We start from the raw sequence: 23,184 nt of genomic DNA, 5'->3' as shown, positions 1-23,184 counted from the left end.
TAAAACATTGTCTGCCAACCGAAAAAAAATCATGAATATAATAATAACAACAAAACGGAGAAGACTTTGAATAAGCTTTCCACTCGATAACGCGCAAATCCGCAACGCTTAACCCGCACAAAATTGTGTTTACTTTAGCTGCGTGAAATTCCCGAAATGCATTTTGGCAGCTCAGTAGCTGGCTTAACTGTGCTCTAAGCGGGTTCTTGACGTTTGCTGACGGTCTTGCCGATTATTGTTCCTTTTCGCAACACTTACTATAAATTTTTCTTTTATTTTCACCCATTTCCGCTTGTGGCTGCAAACTCAGCGTGCCACCAAGTCACGCTGAAATGGAAAATTCGTTGAGGAAAATTGGATAGAAAGGGTGACTGTAGCTGAGGTATGTTTGCGGGACGTAAATGCAGTTAAACAAAATGAAAAAGCAGTGAGGATTATCAAAAAAAAATTTGCAAAGATTTTCTTCTTTGAGATTTAGTTTGCAAATACAAATTTCGTTATCTTACATTAATATATATATCGGTATAATGATTCAAAATATGATTTATATAAAAAAAGGTTTTTGTAAACTGTATCTCACGTTGTATAAGTCTGATTGGGTTATATATATTTGTACGTCATAAGAAAAATCAGTTCCCATATTAATGTATTTCTCTAACAGTTTTGCAATTCCTGGACCCAAAAACGGGTTTTTCAATAAGAGCGTAAATTTTTTTTTTTAATAAAACAAAAACGATATCAGTGAAATTATTTATTGCTGTGAAAGTACATTCGATGCCATTATGTATGAAACTCGATTTCTTTTGTATGGCCACCATGGGCACGCTTGCAGAAGTCCAGACGCTGAACCCAATTTTCGACGGTTTTCAAGCATAAATCGGCCGATACTGCTGCAATTTCACGTTCGATATTCGTCATGTTCATCAATCATGGCTGGCTTGTTGGCATAGACCATAGACTTGACGAGCGCCACAGGAAATAACCCAACGGGCCTAGGCCATTTCGTGAGATAACACGTTCACCAAACTTGGTTTTCAATAAATCGATTGTGACATTCGCTGTGTGGCTTGTGGCGCCGTCCTGTTGGAACCACATATTGTCCAAGTCGATATCATCCAGTTTGAGCCAAAAATATTGGATTATCATTGAGCGGTAGCGATTCTCACTCACAGTAACATGCAGGTCTTGGTCATCACAGAAGAAATACGGCCCAAAGCTGCCGCCGGCCTAGTAAGCGCACCAAACCGTAATTTTTTTCGTATGCAGTGGTGGCACATGGAGTACACGTAGATTGCTGCCAGACCAAAAACGCGTATTTTTCTTAATGACGAAGTTATTCAGCCAGAAATGAGCCTCATCGCTGCAGACGATTTTTCGATGAAAATCCGGATCATTTTCAAGTTGTTGCTCAGACCAATTCACGAACATACGATGATTCCGGTGGTCACGCGGCTTTAGTTCATGCATCAATGTAATCTTGTAAGGATGTGGGAACATTTTTTACTGTGCCTGTGGATTCAAATTTTTCCACTAGATGCTCAATTGTTGATCTAACAGAACGATTATGACGACCATAAATTAGGCCTAGCGCTCTTAAAGTTGAGACCACTGGCAAACCTTACAGAAGAGAAATGTCTAAAGATCGGGAAAAAATATGTCGAATGGTAGTGAGACACAACAATCGGTGGCCAAGCCAAAATTGACTGTTAGGAAAGTTGTTTATATTATTTGTGTGATTGGCAGGGAATCGTCTAATCGTTCCTTAACTATTATTAATTGAATCGTCTGAAGGAAGTAATCACTAATAAACGTCTTCATTTGCCTAATAGGAAAGAAATTTAGTTTAATCAGCCCAACGACAGAAATGTTTCGGAAAAGAACGACCGGTTATTAGTATGAACCTGGTATGTCACACTAAGCCTAAGAATGCAGTTTTATTATTATTATTTATTATTATTTCAGAAGTAAATTCTGTAAGTCCGCAAGTTTTATTCAAAAAATGTTTTCAAAAAGAGAATATTGAATAGTACAAGAGTAATTTCCATTTGACTGAGTTCTTTTCGATTCCAAAACTGAGTGAGCTTGTTCGCTTGTTTTTCGTATTCTGACACTTACAAGAATCGAAAAATCAATCATATATACATACCTAATTTGAAAACATCATATTTTTCACACACAATTTTTTCTTAGAATTTTTCCACGATCGATTGATTTAATTTCCACCTATTCGCTGCCAAAGTCAAACTCACAATGTCGCGCAAAACCGTATGAATTACATACGAATCTACAAAACTTGTTGTTGTTTTTTTTCATATTTTCATACTTTTAGCTCGGCGAAAAGAAAAAAAGTCACATCTCGCGTGTCACTTACAACTTCGCGCTGAGCAAAGAAATCGAAAATGCGATGATTTGGCGCCAATCCTTGGAACTGAGGGATATTGTACGCGGTAAAAGTATAGATGTCACACCCAAGCTCATCGATACCGATACGCGGTCAACGCTTCGATTTCGCAGTATAGCCACCTATGCCGAAGATCTTATAAAACAAATGACCAAAAGCTCCAGCGTACAAAGTTTCAATAGTCGCCGAATAAGCATAAGTTCAGTGAAAGCCAAGTCCAGTACACGTCTGGGTCTGAAGCTGTCACTAGATGAAATCATACAAGCAATAGGATCGAGCGGTTCACTCCACGAATATCATCACTATTACCATGAAATTACTTTCGCCAAGCGAGAACCTTTACCTTTTATAAAAGTGGTTTTGCGCAAGTCGCCCGAATTCGTGTTATACCATCAAAACAGTTTTACCGTACCGAAAGGCAGTGCAGAAGCCGATGTTGTCGAACATGACAATCGCATTTACGATTACCTAACAATAGGTAAGGGCAAAGTACGTCGGCGTTCCGATGCCGAAACGCAGACAGTCGGTGTGCTGATGAAGCCGCGCACTGTCAGTACAAACGTAAAGAAATTCGGCGAAAGGGCAGCTTACGTATCGTTTTTCGAAATGTTCGACACCTACCAACAACTGCTCCAAACACCGACCGCGCTCAATGAGCGTCACTCACTTAGTACGGGCGTTTTAGATTTAATTGCAAAAAATCCACAATTCTCCTACGCGGCCATGGTGTTGGAACGTATATTGGCTAGCAATTGTTATCATCAGGGACAACGCCGTTATCGCAACATGAATATACCCACTAAAATGGACAAATACGCCGAGTATAAATACTCGTTGAATCTTCTCTATCGCTTGATACAGCCCAAATTTCAAGGTGGCCTGGATAAGCGGCGCAAAGCTATTGCTGCTCTAAGTTTTTGTCATGGCAATGGTGATCTAATAGCCGTCGCATATGGTTTCTATTCGGATGCCTCGAAAGTGACCGTGCCGAATGGTAACGTCTGTGTTTGGAGTATGAAGAATCCACAAAACCCGGAACGCCACTACAGCTATCCAGTGCCGGTATCAGCAGTTGAGTTCTCACCATTTTTACCTTTTCTCCTTGCCATTGGCCTGTACGATGGCACAGTGCAAGTGCGAAACATAACAAAACCGGACTATCCGCCGGTTGCGATTTCGCAGCGCAGCGTTTTATTGAGCTGTGAACCGGTGACCGCTATACAATGGATTCGCCAAACACAAGAGAATGCCGCCGAAGCAGATCCATTTTTAGCGCTAACTCGTGATGGCAAAGTAGCGAAATTCCGCATTATAGCGAGCCCATATCTGTTGGGTATGCGTCAGATGGAGCTACTGCGCATCGAAGGCAATCCTGAAGGGTTTCAATCCAAAAATATTGTAATGAACGAAGAAAAGTCGCTCGATTCGGGACGTAGCGCTAGCGGTTTGCATCTAGTTATGCATCCGGTGCAAAGCGATATCTATTACATACTCACCGACGAAGGTTGCATACAGAAGTGCTCGCTGAATCACACACATCATTATTTGGAAATGTTGAAGGTTCATGAGGGCTCCGTTAACCATATGGATTTCTCACCTTGGTCACCGAAACTGTTTCTAACCTGCGGCAATGATTGGTGGGTTTAGCGTAAGGATGAAGTGAGCAGCTTTTAGTCTCGTTTCCTACCGTGCGTGTATATTTTGCGAATGCTCGACTTTGTTTTCTTCGTAATTTACTTCTTCGCTTGTTATTCGATTTAGCTCTTAAGGTCGAATAGTAGTTTAAAGAGAAATCGGGACTATTAGTATTAGCAAAGGATATACCTTGAATAATTTTACTTCTTTGAATTTCATCGGCTCGGATTCTCTTTGAATTTTTGCGAGAGCACGTACCTCGTGATATATCTCCTCCCTCCTTATGGAAAATATCGCTGTAGTGAATTCGACGGAACTTAGATTTCTCTATGAATTTTCGGAAGATTTTGTAACTCTAGTTCAGAGTTTTTCGTTAATTAAATCGGTATCTATATGGAAATGCAAACCAATTAGAATTAGAGTGTATAAATTTTGAGTCTATAGACCATAGACAAAAGCACCAATTATAATTCGAGACCTTCCTTTCCTTTAACAAACTTTGTCAACATAAAAGACGTAGTTATTAGTAAGTTTTTTTTTAATTTTGACTTTTTTTTATAATTTTCAATTTCCTTTTGATGTGTTTTTTATAATTTTCGATTTTTTTTTTGTATTTCCAGGACAATTCGCATTTGGCTGGAGGGTATTTTTCAGCCTCTAATAACCCTTTGCGATCGCTATATGCCAGTTCATTGTGCCATGTGGAGTCGTACTCACTCAACGGTAATTATTGCTGTCAATCGCGAAACTATTGACATATGGGATTTACGACGAAACTTATTGGACCCTATATCAACCACAAATATAGATTCTTCATTTCATACCTTAGCAAAGTGAGTAAAGCTTTAACTAAAAAATATACATATACTCGTACATATTTAAAATCATACAACATTTGAAACAAGATAATTCCACTAGTCCAAAAAGTTTTCCTCTAAAGATATCAAGTTCTTGTATGGAAAACTTTTTTCTTTGACGAGATATCGTACAACCTACCAAGCGCCACAACCTACCATCAAATTGTTGCTTCTCGTCTGCAAGCTCAAGTTGCTACAACAAACGAGAGTAACCCTTGCGATAACATTGACCACTTCTTTGCATGCCCTGCTAACCCTACTAATCTGACAACCTTTTCCCTTTGGTCCGACCCCGTCGACAAGCACGTTTCCTGGGCCTACCGTTGGGTAACGTCGACGACAATTTATCAAATTGTTCAGATCGCACCACTAAAGTATATAGCTGTCAAAAAAACTGATCAATCTACATCAAGAAAAATATTTTTTATGAAGATAATTTTCCTCATGGGGTAACCTTACGTAATTTGTTAATATTAAACAATGTGGCTAGAAAGAACTAGCAAAACATTTTCCGTTAGATGCAAACCGTTATATGGCTACGTTTTCAGATCTTGTTTTACATAAAGTTCCCATAAGGAACGTAGGATTAAAGTTTCGATGCAGCCGAAGATAATGTTTTTTCTTGTTTTCTTTTAATTGTTGGGTGCGTCGTGATCCAATTGAGGATCTTAAATATCGTTCCCACGACTGTCGAGTCTAAGTAACCGGAACGGGCCTCAATGGACGACCTTAAATAACGTTCCCATGACAGTCGGATTTAAGTAACCGGAACGGACCCGGATATTTATCCGACCAAGCACTGCCAACTCGGTACAATTCCTCGAAATTACTTCAGGAATGTTGTCTGTCGATTCAACAACGAGAGGATATTACATGTGGTAACGCGCCTCTTATCGGTTGATATATACTGTAACTTAAACAGTTTACAGCTGTTATTTTTATTAAGTATATTTCGATGAATTTTCGGTCACATATGTTTCGATTTACGAGCTTCCTAATACGTTCGTCCCCCTATGTTTTATATACCCTACACTTTCTTTTTTTTTTATAAAGTGGAGTAAAAAAAAGACGTTTTGAGTTTAATTATAAGCTCTTTATATACAATTACTAACCTGATAACTCAAAACCATTTCTATTATATGAAATCGCTCTTCGAAATTCAAATGGAATATACTATGTTTTATAAAATGAATAGCACAGTTTACCTCACATACAATCCAAAACAATATCAACTGCAGGCATTTCATTTTCTCAAAACATTCACATCAAATTTAAAAACTCAGTATCCGTTCATTTCTGTACTACAACCCTATAACATCTTCTTAACGCAGATTGAGCTTATGTGGCCGTTCGCTTGCTCTCGGCAATGAACGTGGCAACGTGCTGATGTGTAGCTTCGAACATATGCCCTTCCAATCCCACAATCAATACGCTGAGTTGGAGAAAGCGATCTATAACGCCATCAAATTATCACCGACTTTAATGCAAGATCTCAAGAACATTGGTTACTTTGGCTACAAAGTGGAGAATCATCACTCCAAGTCTGCGTACTGGAAATATAAATGAGCTAAACTTAAACTCATATTTTTACTACTATTATTATCATATAATATTTGGTCTCTGTACTTGTAACTCGATGTTGCAGACATGAAATATAATATTATTACAATTTTAATATTTTGTGTGGAGTGTTGTGTGGAATGTTCTCTTTAATCGGTTACCGATCGGTTATTTGGGTTTCTCTACTGTACCAGCCATCTTCAATGTTCAGAGGAGGCTTAACAAATGTTATGAGTGTTCATCGGGAAAAATTTCAAACGTAAAGAAAACGCAAGTTTCTGTAGATTTAGGCCGCACAAGTAAGATCTTCATTGCAGATATATGCCACTTTAATCATGTCAATTGAGACAATATCCTAAAGGCTTTTACTTCATTAAACTGGAGCTGTCGAAACGTCGAATCTGTCTGATTTTTAAGTACCACGAAAATTATATTCACCATAGCACAGCAGATACCATGAAAAAGGGAAAACAGAAAAAGATTTATTCGAGTAAAATCATAATACCTGAATTATAAGATATAGCGAATGAGAACATATGTGCCAACACCAAATCAACGGTAAATGAAGTTTTATGCTCTGAATTTGGTAAAATCATAATACCTGAATTATAAGGTCTAGCGAGTGAAGTTCATTCATTGGCTGTATAACTACATATATTCGTTCTGTTTGCCAAGTCAGGTTCATAACAGAACCGGGAATCAAAAATTGGCTTGGTGGCCAGAGCCGACGTACTTTTTTAGAGTGAAATCCACAAATTTTCAGAAAGGTGGGAATATGTTAAAGCTTTAGATGGGCAATGACCATGTAGTTATGGGCCCGATACAAATTAAACTCATCACTACTGGCGAATGTTAAAGTAAAATTTATGAATCAGTTAAAACATCGGGGTATTTCCATTCATTTGAAAATCTTGCAAAGGTGTTACAAAATAACCGTAATAATTTTAAGATATTTTCTAGAAAAAGTCTGTTGTAGAATTAACGACGGGTAATATAAATTTTCGGTTTGTCTTCTTCTTTATTTGCATAGACACCGCTTACGTGGTTATAACCGAGTTTACAACAGCTCGCCAGTCGTTCTTCCCTTTCACTAATTAGCGCCAATTAGAGACTCCAAGCGTCGAGTGGAGGTCTTCCTCTTCCTCTGCTTCCACCGGTGTGTACTGCTCGAATACTCTCAGAGCTGGAATGTTTTCATCCATTCGGATGACTGTCTTTCGCTAAACTATGGCAATGTTATCGTATATCTCATAAAGCTCATCGTTCCCCCGACTGCGGTATTCGCCGTTGCCTTTGCGATTGAAAAGTCGCACGAAGTCGGATTCTTCCCGATACTGATGGAGTTTTTGGTATTGCTCAACGTCAGTTTACACAGCCGTATTAGTTTTTTCGGGGATGCCAAATTCAGACAGCGATATAAAAGCAACTTCTTCTTTTCTCCGATGCTGTTGTTGTGTCCTTTTCATTCGGGATGTTTTTTTAAGTCACGGGTCCCAAACCCAGCGCACAACACTGGAGAGGGATAATTCGCCTTCAAACGAATGTTTTTTGGTTACCCAGAGGATACTTTGTCAAGACTGGAAGTCGTAAGCTGCTTTGCTTGAGCCATATGTAAGAGAATCGTTTCTGGCCACTCCCAAGTGAATGGCGCTCAGAGATCTTTCCTCACTTACGTGCACTTCGACACATGGCTGCATCCTCCGATATGTATGACTGGAAAAAATAATACTGTGGCTATGTTCGAACTACGGCGTATGAAGCAATTAGTCCATTTAATAATTTATATATTTAAATATTATTTAATAATAGACATTTTCTTGTTTGAAAATATTTTCATAAAAATTACCAGTTACACCAATCTGTTATTTAAGGCTAGTTTTACAGAATATTGTTTGTTAAATCCTACTTGTACCTATCAACTTCTTATAAACCTTTAAAACTCAAAAATCAGATTCAATCTCGCAATGTTTGTAGAAAAAATTGTATACTGTCTTCATATGCCTAACAGCAATTGTATCGCCAAGTCATTGCTTGCCTTGACGTTCGTCACTTCTTAATGTTGCCTTGTCATGTCATGTCGTTCGATGTCTGGCACGCCTACGCAGTCGAATGCTTCAATTCGACGAAAGCTGTAGTGCTTGTCAACTCGCTCGGCTTAACTGTCTCACGAGTATTACTATGTACATGCGAGTGAACACCAATATACTCTACATAGCGTCTACTGAGCGCTCTACATATGTAGATACAATTGGATGTGCATATATCTACTCATAGGCATTTAAATACCAGCAAAATCAGTTAGTGCTAACTCTGGGAACCATTACGCGAAACTGACAATGACTTTGATTTCCTTAAAAACCCCAAAAGTAGGCAGGGTACCGAGGCAGCTAAGAGTTCAAATAAGCAAATCAAATGCACGCAATCTCATAAAGGAAATCCTCTCACACCCAACCATTGATGTTTAATCCGGCCCTATCGCTTTTTTTCATGTCGCCTAGTTTTTCCCAACAGTTTGCGGGTGTCAAGTGACATTGCTGACACCAGCAATCAGCAGGAGAATGCAATAAAACTGTTGCCAATGTGGGCAGCAGCATAAAGCTAGTACGAAGCTTTGCTGTGGAAAATGTAATAAAAACAAAAATCCACTGTACAATAACAAGAAATTCCATTGACACTTGCCGGAGTGTTGCTTCTTGTTCTTCTTTCGCTTTTTTTTTCTCCACTTCTTTGCTTTGTACATGTATCTTTGATTTTTCCACTAGTAAAGCAATGCTAGCTGTCAAATGTGTCAAAGATATGTTGCTTGGTAACGGATATGGTGACGATTTCTTGCTTGGATAAACACACAAGGCCATAAAAGTCAATCACTGGAATTGAACTTTATTCGTGTTGGTTTTAAGATAATTGAATGTTTCAATCTCGAACCTTTAAGTGATTAAAGGACATACATACATACATATATTGAAATAAAGGAAATATCATGGACTTGATTTAGTCATAGTTTTTAATTTTTTTTTGTATAAAAATGCTTTGTAAAACCTCGTACATTCGAGTAACCGCCTTAATTGAAAAAACATAATAAAACAATTCTTATAAAAGCATAAAGTTGAAAAAACTTTAACTCCTTTCATAAATACAAAATATTACTTACAAGAACTTGATTTCGATCGTTCAGTTTGTATGGCAGCTGTGGACTCTAATGGTCCAATAACGGCGATTCCTGAAAAATGAGCTGCTTCTTAGGGTGAAAATACAGACATACAGACCAACGGACATGGCTAAGTCAACTCGAATTCCGTTCCTTTCGAATGTAAATTTATTAATTAATGGTCCAGTATCAGCGTTATCTTTGATAAGTAATGACCCACTTGTTGTTGAAATAAGCTCCCATTTAGCATTAATATCTAAGTTGTCCATTTTCATTGTGTCTTCGTTTGCTTCTGAGTGTTATAATCTTCGCTCCAAATTTAATATATATGTATGTATATACCCTCTTCAGATTATAAAAACAATCTCCGAAAATAGTCAACGCAGATGAGTACGTTAAATAAGGAACAAATTCGTCCAATTTTTCACTGCCGACGTGTTCCATACATTAAAGCCTTTGATAAAAGAAAATGTTTCTAACTTCATGTCAGGCTCCAGACCAATAGCTTTGGAAATCCGCCCTATGCGCTTTTTGGAATTGTTTGTTGTTTAGTAAAATCGGGGCCCTTTCCAATATGATTCAATCTTACCCATTTAAACCTGAAATATAAGCCGAAGACATGTACAACCTTACTTGACATTCATATACCTTTGAAGAGTACAGGGTTTTCCAATAAGAGTGATATGATTACTTTAAAAATAAAGCACAGCAAAGTGAAGTACAATCGATACAATATGTTCTGAGTAAAACATCACTTAAATCACCTTAACGACTTTTCTTGATTTAACGAATTCGATAAAACCCAATTTCGAGTAATTTTTCAACTAAATCAAGTCGTATGACATCCAATATTGATGTCTAAAGCTTGAAGAGATTCTGGTTCATTGCTTAAGACCAATGACTTCAAATAACCCCACAAGAAGTATCTAATGGTGTTAAATCACAACTCCTACGAGGCCATTCAACGTCACAGTTTCTTGAAATAATCGAATCTCCGAACTTTTCTCGCAATAATTCGGTTGATGTGTGGCAAATGAAACCACATGTTGTCAAGATAAACTTCTTCCAATTGCGGCCATAAAAAGTTGGTTGCCATCGATCTATATCGCTCTCCATTGACAGTCGCAGTGTCAACAGCTTCATTTCGAAAGAAGTATGGACGGTGATTCCATCAGATCAAAAACCACACCAAACTATCAACTTAGGTGAATGTAATGATTGTTCGTGAATAATTTGTGGATTTTCTTCGCACCAGAATCGATAAATTTATTTGTTTACCGCACCACTCAGATCAAAGTAAGATTCATCGGAAAAGATGATTTTCTTAAAAAAATCATTATAGTTTTCAAGTTGTACCAAAGCAAAATCAGCAGAGCAGTTTGAGACAGTCCCAATTCGTGAGAACGTCTTGGAAATCATATCATTTCTATTGGAGTCCTGGGTATTTGAATAGGGAAAACAACAAGTTCTTTTGAAATTTTGATATTCCAAAAAACTTACTACAAAGTAAAATATTTTAGTATTTTAGAATATGTACTCAGATGCTATAGGGAATAAAGCTTGTGTCCTGTCGACTTCAAAGGAGATTGCAAAAATTATGACGTGATATGCTACTCCATGAATTTTTCGCATTGGGTCTAAAATATTTTTATTTTACTTTACCTGAATACATTCGTGCAAACCTCATCATCATCGCAACTCAAATTAGGTTTCTAGTAATTTTTTCGTTCCCAAAAATCGAACATGTGCTTCAGGAAATAAGTCGCTTGAGGGCGTAAAAGGAATATAATTAGAACCCACTTCACTTCATTATTTATTTCGAGTCTTATACATAAGTATACTCGTATCTGGAATTATATAGTCTAAGACCTATAATATTGTAAGTTAATAACATACAAATTTGATTATAATACATTTACCATTTTGTCGAGCAAGGGATGTTGAACTCTTTCGCAACATTTTTATACTCTTGCAACATGTTGCTAAAGAGTATGAGAGTGCGAGATACATGATTGAAATTCACAGATAAGCCTTCTCTGACAATGGTATGTCTGTGTGCTACAAATGGATTGAATGAAATCAATACTTCCATATGCCCCAAATACCCAATATGAATATTTTCGAACTTCCGGGTGACTTTATACCGCATATATGGGTCAATATGAGAGTTATCTTTGTAAAATTACAAGAGCGTGTTTTTCTTATAACGGCTAAAAACTCGCCCTAGACCCCATATAACTAACAAGCTGAAGGTGAATAGTCCCTGAAGGTATTTCCCTGGCTATAATCCTTGCAAGTTGCAAGAGTATAAAATGTTTGGTTATTCCCGAACTTTTCATCTGGTAATTTTTATCTTTAATGATTGGCATATATATTCTTTCGCAATATTCCTATGCTTACTATTTCTTACACTTCGTGTACATTATAAATGCATATTTTTGTTCGACAGATATTACAATAGATTACAGTTTCCAAGGCCATCCTACGAGAACTGATACAAAAAATGTACTACTCCTATCATTTTGGCTTTTTACAAGCGATTTAAAAAATTTATTTTTATTTTGTACTCTTACATACATACACGCAATACGTATTTTTTATGGCAGTCAACTGCTGTGGTTCAAATTAACTTTCCCCTATAAACTTCAAATTGCTTAAACTTAATACATGTTAATATTTGTTTTTATGGCGGAAATGCTGGTGATTCCCAAAACGGAAGTCGAAATTTCCGATTGCATTACTCAAACACGCAAACTTCACTCACTCACTATTTACAGTTCGTTTTATTCAAATTACATGGAATTAAAATGCTAGTTCTGGGAAACTTCCTGCGGAATTCAGGGTAGTTTTAAGATGGTCATTACGTGAAGTGCTTACAAACATGACATGGATATACTTATGTAGCCTTACAAGGTTCGTAGGTGAAGACTGACGTACAAAATTATGTAGAGGTGTGTCTTTACTCTCCGTGGAACTTCAGCTTTATGACTTCTGATACTATTACATTCCGAAAATAGAAGCAGAAGCTCACCCAAAGTTCCTTATCTAGAATTTTGAATCAACTAATCATCAAGATGCAGCGCAAACAAAAAATCGGGTTTTATTTCGTTAGAAATTAGTTTTGAATACTGAATCTAACAATTTTTTTCCAAATCAGAAGATTTTCTAATACTGAGATTCTGACACACAAATAACAATTTACAAATTTGCAAGGATTTCCAAGTTTATATTCTTTTTTTGAGATCGTTTATCGGATAATTTATTACATGAATTTAATTCTAATGATATGTGGTAACATTACTCCAGGTTTGGTCTATTGATGAATCCAGTTTTTGCAAAGAAAGAGCTCTGACATTTGTTACTGTTGTTGTGTTGTGTCTATAAAATATTTCCCATAATATTTTTTGAAAAAGTTCTTCGGTGATAACTGCTGAATGCGTTTCGATTTCGTAGACTCAGCTGTGATCTGCGGAAGCTCAGCTGTTCGCCTATTAAATTTCAATATTTTTTTCTTCATCTCATTTATTATGATTTAGTGGTAGTTAAAGAATGTCGAGAGCGTCTATAACTGGCCGCTGTTATTGGTGCTCCTCGACATCGGGCAGTCAAGACTCAGTAATATTCCTTCTTTCCAAATTTGAAGAGTTAGCAGCTGGATATAAATTAATATAAAAAAACAAAAACAGAAACAGAAACATGAAAAGCCTCATGCGATTGCAAAACCAAAAAGTCGGCGGTAAATATTTTACAGCATCAGCCGTCAGCTAAGACAAACAACATTTTCATACACCAATAACTTTTTCTAGCGACTCAACGCCTGTCAGTTGACTGTGCAACGCTCATGGAGTGTGACATTTCTGTTATTCATGCTAAAATTTTCCAAATCATTTTGAGGGCAAGAATGATAGAGACGCGGTCGGCGAATGTGGACAGAATCTGAAAGCGAAGACAAAACCGACCAATATGCAGAGCATACGGCGGCAATAGTCGGGAGTGATGATGTGGCTCAGAGGTGTGCCGTGTTTTTGTAGGCAACGCTGTTACGCCTCTGCCTAGGAGGCCCAGCAGGCTATTTTGATTTGCGAGTGCAAAGGGAAACATAAGTTGGAGTTAAATAATATTTGTGTGCCGTTGGACAGGAGTATCATCTAGTATCATCTCTCATAGTTTTTGCAATCAATTGTTGCTTTTATTGTTGTCATTGCAATTGCAATTCCGGTTCGTTCTATTGTTTTGAGCTCAACAGCGAAGGTTTGATTGTTGTTGACAATCTTTTATTGTTAACTTTTTGTTTCTTGCTTTGTTTGTGTTACTCGGGCTCTCTTTTTTTTTTAGTTGTTTTTTCATTTGTGTTTTTTGCTTTGCCTGTCAACGAACTGTCATCTGTCAACCCAAAATATGAGTTCATATAACGGTTTCTGGTTGATGCCCGCAAGCATTTCCAGGTTAAATAGAATTTTCAAAAGCAAAACAGTTGAGAGTTGTTATATGTTTCCACAAAGTAAATATTATTGCGGCTAAAAAAGAATATTTTAATTATAGTTGAATAGTATTTCAAGCGGTGTGGAAAATCTTGTGATTTTGTATTAATTTGTTTCAAAAATAATCTATAATGAAAGTCGGTTTTGTTGATAATATTAAATTTTGTGCTAAAGTATTAAGTTTTAATGCCAAATAAAAATAAGCTTTTTCTAAAAACAGCGATAAGTTTCTTTATGTGCCTTGCAACAAACTTCTCCCACAACCAAGTATTAAAGACAACCGGCTTTTTAGTGGCATATTTTTTTATTGTTATCATTTGGCTCTTTGTGGTTTAAGGATTAAGTTTAACATGCGTATGTCATGATCTGTAATGGCCCTTAAAACCATTTCTCTTCCACTTTTGCTATAGTCATAGTATCAAAGAGGAGCTTCTTTGCGAAAATCGTGAAAGTTATATAGCTATTATCACCATTTGGTACTTCTTAACTGAACATTTTTGAACTTAAGCAAACCGACAATGCCATTTTTAAGGCTAAGTTATATGTACTATATGCGACAAAAATTGGGAGGTGGTGTTTTAATGGACACCGCGCCGTCACACTTTAACACTAGTACTTTAATATATACATATATACTAGCTTCATTTGTTTCCCAACCATTAACCCACTGACTGTCCTAATTGGAAATAGTGTGAGCTGTTTTTATTTATATAGTATATGCGATTTATATATATCCGAAGCAGTTATGAAAGGTACAATAAAAGTCCTTTTATGTTACTGCATTAAGTGATAATGTCAATATTTTATATTTGAGAATGCGTTTATTGTTTATCGAAGAATGACAGGCATTAAAACGACCCATTAGCAATGCCTCTCAGACGAGAGTGCGTTATTCTGAATTTCATACAATATGCGTATAAAAAATCTATTATGAAATTATGAAATGCGATTAGATGTGTTCGTTGAGGTAATCAGAAAACCATTAACCTTGAATAACAAAAACAATATGAAAGCAAAAAATATCCTGACTACAAAAATACACATACATGCATTAAAGTATGTCGCATCTGTCAAGGCTATATTATATCCAATAAATAATTTATCGATTTAATTATCATATCGCTATCACTATACTACTTAAGAAAAGAAAAAAAATATTATTTCAACATTATTATAATTAAATTTTAACAATAATTGTATTTTTGGTAAATTTTTAGAAGCATATTTTATTTGTATATTTCAAATTAAACGTTTTTAATTACTTTTTTAATAGCTATTCCAATCCGTCAAATTAGTGAGTAGCGAATCGAAAAAACTGTACCAGCTGTTCCAACAGTCTAGAACACCTACAGTGTAACCTTGCGCTAGTATATCCTCCGAAACCCATGCAAATACAATGTTCTTCTGTGCGTGCGTCTTTCGGTTTTAATTAAAGCCACTCATTGACACGTTTTGCATTGTGTTCTTTGATATTTATATTATTTCCTCTCATAGCACAATTTTTAAACATTTCGAGGAATATACGACTCGATCGTTGAACCGAAATGAATCTTACATTAATTTACTTAGTCCCCGCCATACGCTCTGTTATAAGTTCAGGCTGTTATAAAAATGGAATTATATAAAATTTTTTATTAAAGTTAATTTTATTTAATTAATAATGTATATGTTAGATATCCGATGTTCAAAATGTTTTTCAAAGTGCTCATCTTTTCCGTTTACACAAATCTTCAAGCGATTAGGCCATATATCAAATGGAGTTTATATTGGTATTGACAACGTTTTATTGAGGCCCTCCAAATTTCTGTCAGCTATTCGACAAGCTATGTTCTCCAACTTTGACCACATGACCAATAATCTGCAAATATGAAACCAGAAAGAGAGTATTGCTTAACTACTTTACCACGCCTTTTAAAATATTCTGCTGGTACACTTCTGCTCCATTTTTGAACAGAAGCGAAGTAATGTAACGTCTTTAAAGGAGTCTCCTTACCAAACGATTATAACCGCTGGATGGTGATCACGTTGAACTCTTGGAATAACATTATTTGCGTCTTTGGAAGATTTTGTCGTTTTGCATATTAAAACTTTCCTCAAAAGTGAAAAATTTTTCCTCTATAAAGAGAATACTTTCTTAGTCATGCTACTCAATCTGCTGTTTGCATTTATTGGGCTTAACCCTGGTCGAGACCAACGGTCTGATACACTTAGTCGAGACCAATGGTGCTTGGCTAGGTCAAGTGGTGTTTACATACATTTGTATGCAAATACGTGTTGTATTTACGCTCATATATGTACAATATAGATACAATTTTGAAATTTCTTACCTCTCGATTTGGTTGAAATCAAATTGACTGCCTTGTTCACGCTTGGCGTGGCAATAGCGTTCACAGAAAATGCAACATTTTGAGAAAAATTACATTTTTCTTAACCATTAAAACGCTCTAGCGGCTAAAGTATTTGACCTAGATAAACATACAAACCAATTTGGACATGTAACGAACATGAAAACAGATAAATCAACCGTGCGAAGTGATAGAAACATACCAAAGTTCATATATTTTCATACAAAATATATGGGGTCTAGCCAAGCACCATTGGTGCACTAAGGTGTAATATTATAATATCCTTTTTTCGTCCTTTTCGATACGATATCCTTGAATTTTTTTTCTGAATTCTATAGACAATAAAATTCTAGGAAGCTACCTGGAAGCGCAAGTCGTTTACTACACTCTAAATATGTATATTTAAATCACATTTAAAAACAAAATATGCCTGGCCAGACCCGAGGTTTTCGATGAGGGTTAATGTGCTTCAAGTGTGTTGTCAGAAGATGACTAGTTGACTGACGGTAGGCTTTCTTTCACAGATTATGTGGAAACAATATCGAATAAGTCCTGACATTAATTTCACTTGATATAAATTGCTTCTTTTAAAGCTGAATTGGTTCCAACCACGCGAGGAATAATAATATTTTTTGAAGATCTATAACTTCATTTTGATCGATCAGTTTGTGTGTTAGCTATATGCTATAGTGTTCCGTTATCGGCGGTTCCAATAAAGCAGCAGCTTCTTAGGGGAAAGGACGTGTGCAAAATTTTAAACGGTATCTCAAAATTCTTATTCGTTACAAACTTCCTAGTAAACTCAAAAATGCCCTGTTCAGTTTATAAAAAAGCGAAATGAATTAAAAATTAAATTAAAAAACTATCAGAATTCGTATCTATGTAATTATAAATTTCTCGAAGCTAAGTTTAAACCTAAGTATATTCTTATAGTCGCTTTAGAAAAATGTCGAAACAATTTGAAATCTCCCTCATTGATTCTGTAAATAAAATTAAACAGTCGCCTAATTTATGTGTACCAAAAGCTGAGCTTTATATGGCGAATTCCGGCTTAAATATTTATGCTCACACATCCCTTTTACTCTCGTGGGCACATGCCACACACAATGGACCATTTAAACGCCGTTTTTGTAAACGTTTTCTAACAAGCCGCTGCTAAATAATTTAAACGCACACATGTGAACGAAAATAATGAGCCACAACAACACAAAAAATATGTATAATAAGTAGTGTGTTTTAGGCACAAGAACAATGTGAAGGCGGAATTGATGTAGAGTTGCCAGCAGAGGTTGATTTTGATAGTATAAAACTTATCTATAATAAATTGTATTAAAAAAAAAAAAAAATTCTTTACAAATAAATTTAGCGCGGAAAGTATTAAAATTTGAAATAGTAGTGAATATTTGTATTTTTTACACAATGAATTAAATATGGTAGCTATGTATGCTTCTTAATTTTTCATCGGTTTGATAGTGGTCAATATTGTTTTCCACTTGCTAAATTTTGATTTATTTTAACTAAGCTTTTTAATACATTTTTGAAATTTAAAAGATAACGTAAAATTTAGCCTAAATTAAATATATTTAAATTATAACCTTAATAACAGAATCCAAAAAGATTTTCGAGGTGACGCTTGTTTCTTGCGATTTTGAAAAATACAATACATAAAGGGTGATCCATTTCGAAGTTCCCTACTTGTTTAAAGAAAACATACCGAAACTTAACATTTAATGGTGTAAGTATGTTTATTATCATTTGAAAGAACATTCTTTGGCATTTATTTTTGAAAATTATCCCTTTCAAATGGTGGTCACGGCTACGTCTCAGAACGTCCATCTGTTGAGTCCAATTTTCGATGACTCAATCGAGCATTTTGACTCGTCACTGGCGAATGTCACGCGTGATGTTTTACTCCAAGGCCTGAATCGAAGCGGGATTGTCCGCATAGACTTTAGACTTTACATATCGCCACAGGAAAAAATCGAACGGTGTGATATCACACGATCTGGGTGGCCAATAAACCGGCTCGGCGTGAAATTATCTGCTAATCGAAGTGTTTTCACAATAAATCCATTGATTGATGTGATGTGTCGGAAGTGGCGCCGTCTTATTGAAACCAAATTTCGCCGAGATCATGAGCTTCAATTGCAGCCATCAAATAGTCGGTTATCATAGGTGTTACGGCCGCAATTGACAGTTACGTTCTCACCCGCATAATTTTTCAAGAAATATGGACCAATGATTCCACCGCACCACAAACCACACCAAACCGTTGTTTTTTTCTGAATGATTAACGTCGGATCTTCTTGTAACTTTTCAAGAGCCCATAGAGCGAAACGATGTCGCTTGTAAAGGTCGAGCGGCTTCACTTCTTGCACAAGCTGTGTTTTGTACGCTATCAATTTAAGATCTCGACGTAAAATGAGCCATGTCATTCCATACGTCTGTCCGAGTTGCTGTGATCGGCGCCGAATCGACTTTCCATTGTGATGGTGTATACTCTCAGCTACGGCTGCTTCTTTTTCATTGCCTGCTGGACGTGATCTATTTATTCGGTCGAATTTTATCCAATAATGGCTCATGTGCGATCTGCCCATAAAAGGCTATTGAAAAAAGTGCCTTTACTTGGATCACCCGTTTCATATAAAACGTTGCCTACGTTACCGCGCAGTCTTTAGACATTTAGACCAAAGTCGATAAATTCTTAAACAAAAAAATCGTCGTAGGATGAGCAAGCCATAAAAAGGTGAGGTCAGGTTAGATACTTGATGCTTCAGCAAGGCGGAGCTCACACTCAGGCAGCAACTATCAGCTGTCGAAAACTGCGCCCTGAACCTATCAGAAATCTGCTTTGGTGTTTTGCTTTTATTTCTGCTATTTTACCAGAATGTCTAAAAGTATGAGATTTAAGTAAGGAGTTTTTGTCTTAATCTCGCGAAAGCGGGCCATTTAAAGAGGAAGTGTTGACTGCCTACGGACAGTGGCTAGGTAGAACTGCTTCAACCACACAAAGGTGGATCTATTTGAGAACGAAGAGCCACGGTTTACTCCAGGCCAGAAGGACTTTGCCACTGCACAGCTGCTGCTAGCTGACCACCGCCTGCTGAGCTGGTCTGAAGTCTGTACTAGCAGGCTCGCCAGCCTTACAGTTTCTAAATAACCTTTTACTAATCTTGGGCGCAACTGCCCTACTACAAGATAGTCGGATCTATTGCTATCTTAGTGACTGCCACTTGCGCTTGGATAACGCTAGAGTGGTCAGTGGCAATTCCGACCTTCTCCTCCAAACACCGTCTTCTGCTCATTAGATTTTAGTGAAAAATTCGCCCGGAGCAGCTATCCATTCCCAGAAAGCCAATACTTCAGCGCGATCTGCAGATAGTCTGACAGTCCGGCCTTCGTTACAACCTTCTTATTGCAATTAACTCCTCTCTCGTTTACTTTATCACATGAATCTTTTCTAATTCAATCTTCATCCGGAATTTCAAAACTTGCGAGGGTAGGGGAATAAGAACTGTATTTATTTAAATTTTTCTATAAGATGTCTTTAAATTGCTCCATACTTTTAATTGTGAATCCTTTTGATCTTCCCACAATTTTTTCTAAACTTTTCATTAAACAATTCTCAGCCAATTGGCAATCCCTATTTGCCGCGCTTATTGTTCTGCAACGAAAAGCGATTATCAAACACTTTGTAAACACACAAGCAGCAACGCATTAAATATCCGGCCTGCGAGCCGCCAACAGACACAATGTCATCAGCGCACTCAAACACATATCTATGTTTTTGTTGTATGTGTGAAGGTGTGCATGCCCATTTATTACGATATTGAAATGACAATGTCGCCGTAACTTGTTCCGCGTGTTTTTAGTCTGCTTTCCGGCGCACAAACACATGCGCGCCAAAATGTGAAGAAAAACCAAAAAAGCGAACAGCAGCGCACCAGCGGAAGGAAAGCGGATGTTGGCGATAAGATTGCACGCGTACACTCATTCGTAAAACTCACGCAAACACAAACACACACACACACGCTCACTTACACCCTGATTTTTTGCATATAAATGAGCAGTCAACAGCTTTGCAAGTTTTCCATGTATTTGAGGTAATTTTTCAATGAAAATTGTGTCTGGCTGCCAGTTATCTGCGCAAATATACATTGTACTCACACACAAACAAATTCTACATTTTCATACATATGTGTGTATGAGAGCGAGTGTATGTGTTAGTACGCGCGGTATGCGTGCCAATAAACTTTACAATACCCTCACCAACACACCTTTATTACCGCATTCACGTACCGTTTACTTTCTTTCGCGCACAGTTCCGCTCGTCTTAGCCCTTCCTCCCCTTCGCCAGTTTCCGCTCAACTTTCACGCATTCAAGATTACGCTATAAACTGAGGTAAATTTATTCTCTAAATTGTCGCTTGCCATATAACTTACACTCATATGAGTGTATGTGTGTGTATGTTCGCCGGCAATGTGTGTGAAATTGAAAGCGAAGCGCTTAAATGTTGTCGTTGCTTGTGGCTTGTTTGCCCTTTTGACTGCCTGCCGAAGTTTGTCAATTAATCGAGTGAATGAGCTGCGTTTAATTGAAATTTTATGGTTCCGCCGTAAGTGCAGCTGCGGCACTTTCTTCTGAATTTTCTACAAAAATTAAAAGGTGAGGTGCTATATGGCAGATACATACATACTTATACATTTTCATATACATATATATATTCGTATTCATTTCGGTATGTAAATCTGCATACCACACTTTGGCTCTCACATAAGAATGTAGTATTTAAGGTTAAAATAACATCGGAATGGAGTGGAAAATTTAAGATGACAGCATTCTGAACACGAAAAAAATCAAAGCTTTTTCATAAAAAGAAATATAATAATTTCTATAGCATTTAACTGTGATATTGAAATATTTTAATTATATATTGTGTAGTCGAAAAAGTGTTTTCGTATTTCTAAGCAAACTTCAACTTATTTTTTTTTATTTTGATACGAATAAATAAACAAACAATTATGTACCATTTTGGTCGTTCACTTTTGCCATTTTTCCGCTGGAGATATTATTCCATCAGTGTAAAACTATCATCAGTGCAAATCGAAATTTCCAGAACAGAAGCAATCGAACCATTGTTGTGCTACCTGAACTGATACAGCATTGTCTCCGTAAACTTCACAAATTTCATTCGTGGCTTGCTTCTTCCCTTTTTTATACAAAAATTTCAAAATATAGCGAATTTCTTCATTATTTTCTCTCAACAGCTGTAACTTTTTTCAACTTCCCCGAATTTATTTCGTTTTTTTTTGTTGAATGAAACTTAAAATCTCACTTTTCCAACCCTATATGGTATGACACAATGTGATTGGTACTTGAGATATACGATTGCAACGACATCTATTGGCAAAATACGAAAAGACTTTTTCGGCTACTTAATATTTTCAAGAAAAAGTATTTTTTCCTCCGTATAGCAGCTTCTTGTGACGAATAGGACGTGCGCAAAATTTCAGACCGATAATTCAAAATCTGAGGGACAAGTTAGCGTATATACAGACAGACGGACAAACCTATAAATATGGCCAACCAACTCAGATCGTATATATATTTTATAGGGTCTCCGACGCTTCCTTGTGAGTGTTATCGACGTCGTAATATACTTTGTTTAGAGTATAGAGACACCAACGTAACCTGCTTTAAAGTGATTCCTATCAGAATATTGCATCACTATGCTTTAAAAAAACAAAAAAACCTTTTTAAATAGTTGCCCAAGTAGTTATGTATGTAACTATCTTCATACTATAATCACCGATCGGGCAATATCAAGGAAACAACCTTATCATAAAGTACCACTTCCATAATTTGGATAAAAACCAGCGATATTATTTATATAGTCTTGCAAGAGAGTATGTTGCTAGCAGAGAATTATAGTTTTTTGATCTAACGGTGGTTTGTATTACCTAAAACTAATAAAGATAGATATAGGGATAAATGATCAGGTTGACAAGACGTCGTGTCAGTCTGTCCGTTCGCCCGCCCGTGCAAGATATGTCCGCTGTTTAGATATGGAGTTATATATTTATAAATGACCACCCAAAGTGGGGCTGTCTTTGCAGATGGATGATTTCTATGTTACACTGCAAAATTGGACAAGAACCACGCCCACTTCCCATATAAAATGATTTTAAATTCCGGCTGATTCGTTCAATTTCAAATACACAAACAAGAAAAAACGTTAACTTCGGCTGCACCGAAGCTTATATACCCTTCTCAGGTGTATTACTTTTAGTAACTATGTGTCCAGTTTGTATGGAAGCTATATGCTATAGTAATCCGATCTGAACAATTTTTTCGGACATTACGTTATTACCTTAAGCAGTAATCCATGTCAAATTTCCGTATAAGCCCTTGATTCCGATCGTTCGGTTTGTATGGCAGCTATATGCTATAGTTAGCCGATCTGAACAATTTCTTCCGATATTACATTATTTCTATAAACAATTACTCATACCAAATTTCGTGAAGATATATCGTTAAATGAGGAAGTTTCCCATGCAAGCATTTGATTCCGATCATTCAGTTTGTATGGCAGCTATATGCTATAATTAACTGATCTCAACAATTTCTTCGGAGATTACATTGTTGCTTTAGAAAATAATGCATACCAAATTTCGTGAGTAGATCTCGATAAATGCAAAAATTTTCCATACAAGAACAAGATTCCGATCGTTCAGTTTGTATGGCAGCTATATGTTA

The 23,184-nt window shown here is 36.6% G+C and overlaps 1 protein-coding gene across 2 annotated transcripts in view; it reads left to right on the top strand.

Annotated features, from left to right (window-relative positions):
* Positions 1-2,170: 2,170 nt before the first annotated feature.
* Positions 2,171-23,184, top strand: part of LOC126759526 (dynein axonemal intermediate chain 4-like) — a 105,597-nt gene continuing 84,583 nt past the window's right edge. Inside the window, exons 1-4 of one of the 2 annotated variants that reach the window (XM_050474385.1) lie at positions 2,171-2,265; positions 2,330-4,038; positions 4,657-4,869; positions 6,225-6,459. In XM_050474385.1, coding sequence (XP_050330342.1) covers positions 2,251-2,265; positions 2,330-4,038; positions 4,657-4,869; positions 6,225-6,459 — 2,172 coding nt within the window. In that variant the 5' untranslated portion in view covers positions 2,171-2,250. Of the gene's footprint in view, positions 2,266-2,329; positions 4,039-4,656; positions 4,870-6,224; positions 6,460-23,184 lie in introns of those variants that run through there. The other variant, XR_007667017.1, reaches the window with a different exon arrangement.

Source organism: Bactrocera neohumeralis, chromosome 5 (assembly GCF_024586455.1).
Source record: "Bactrocera neohumeralis isolate Rockhampton chromosome 5, APGP_CSIRO_Bneo_wtdbg2-racon-allhic-juicebox.fasta_v2, whole genome shotgun sequence".
Lineage (NCBI taxonomy): Eukaryota > Metazoa > Arthropoda > Insecta > Diptera > Tephritidae > Bactrocera > Bactrocera neohumeralis.
Note: the sequence above shows the minus strand (reverse complement) of the source record. Positions and strands in the feature narration are given on the sequence as shown.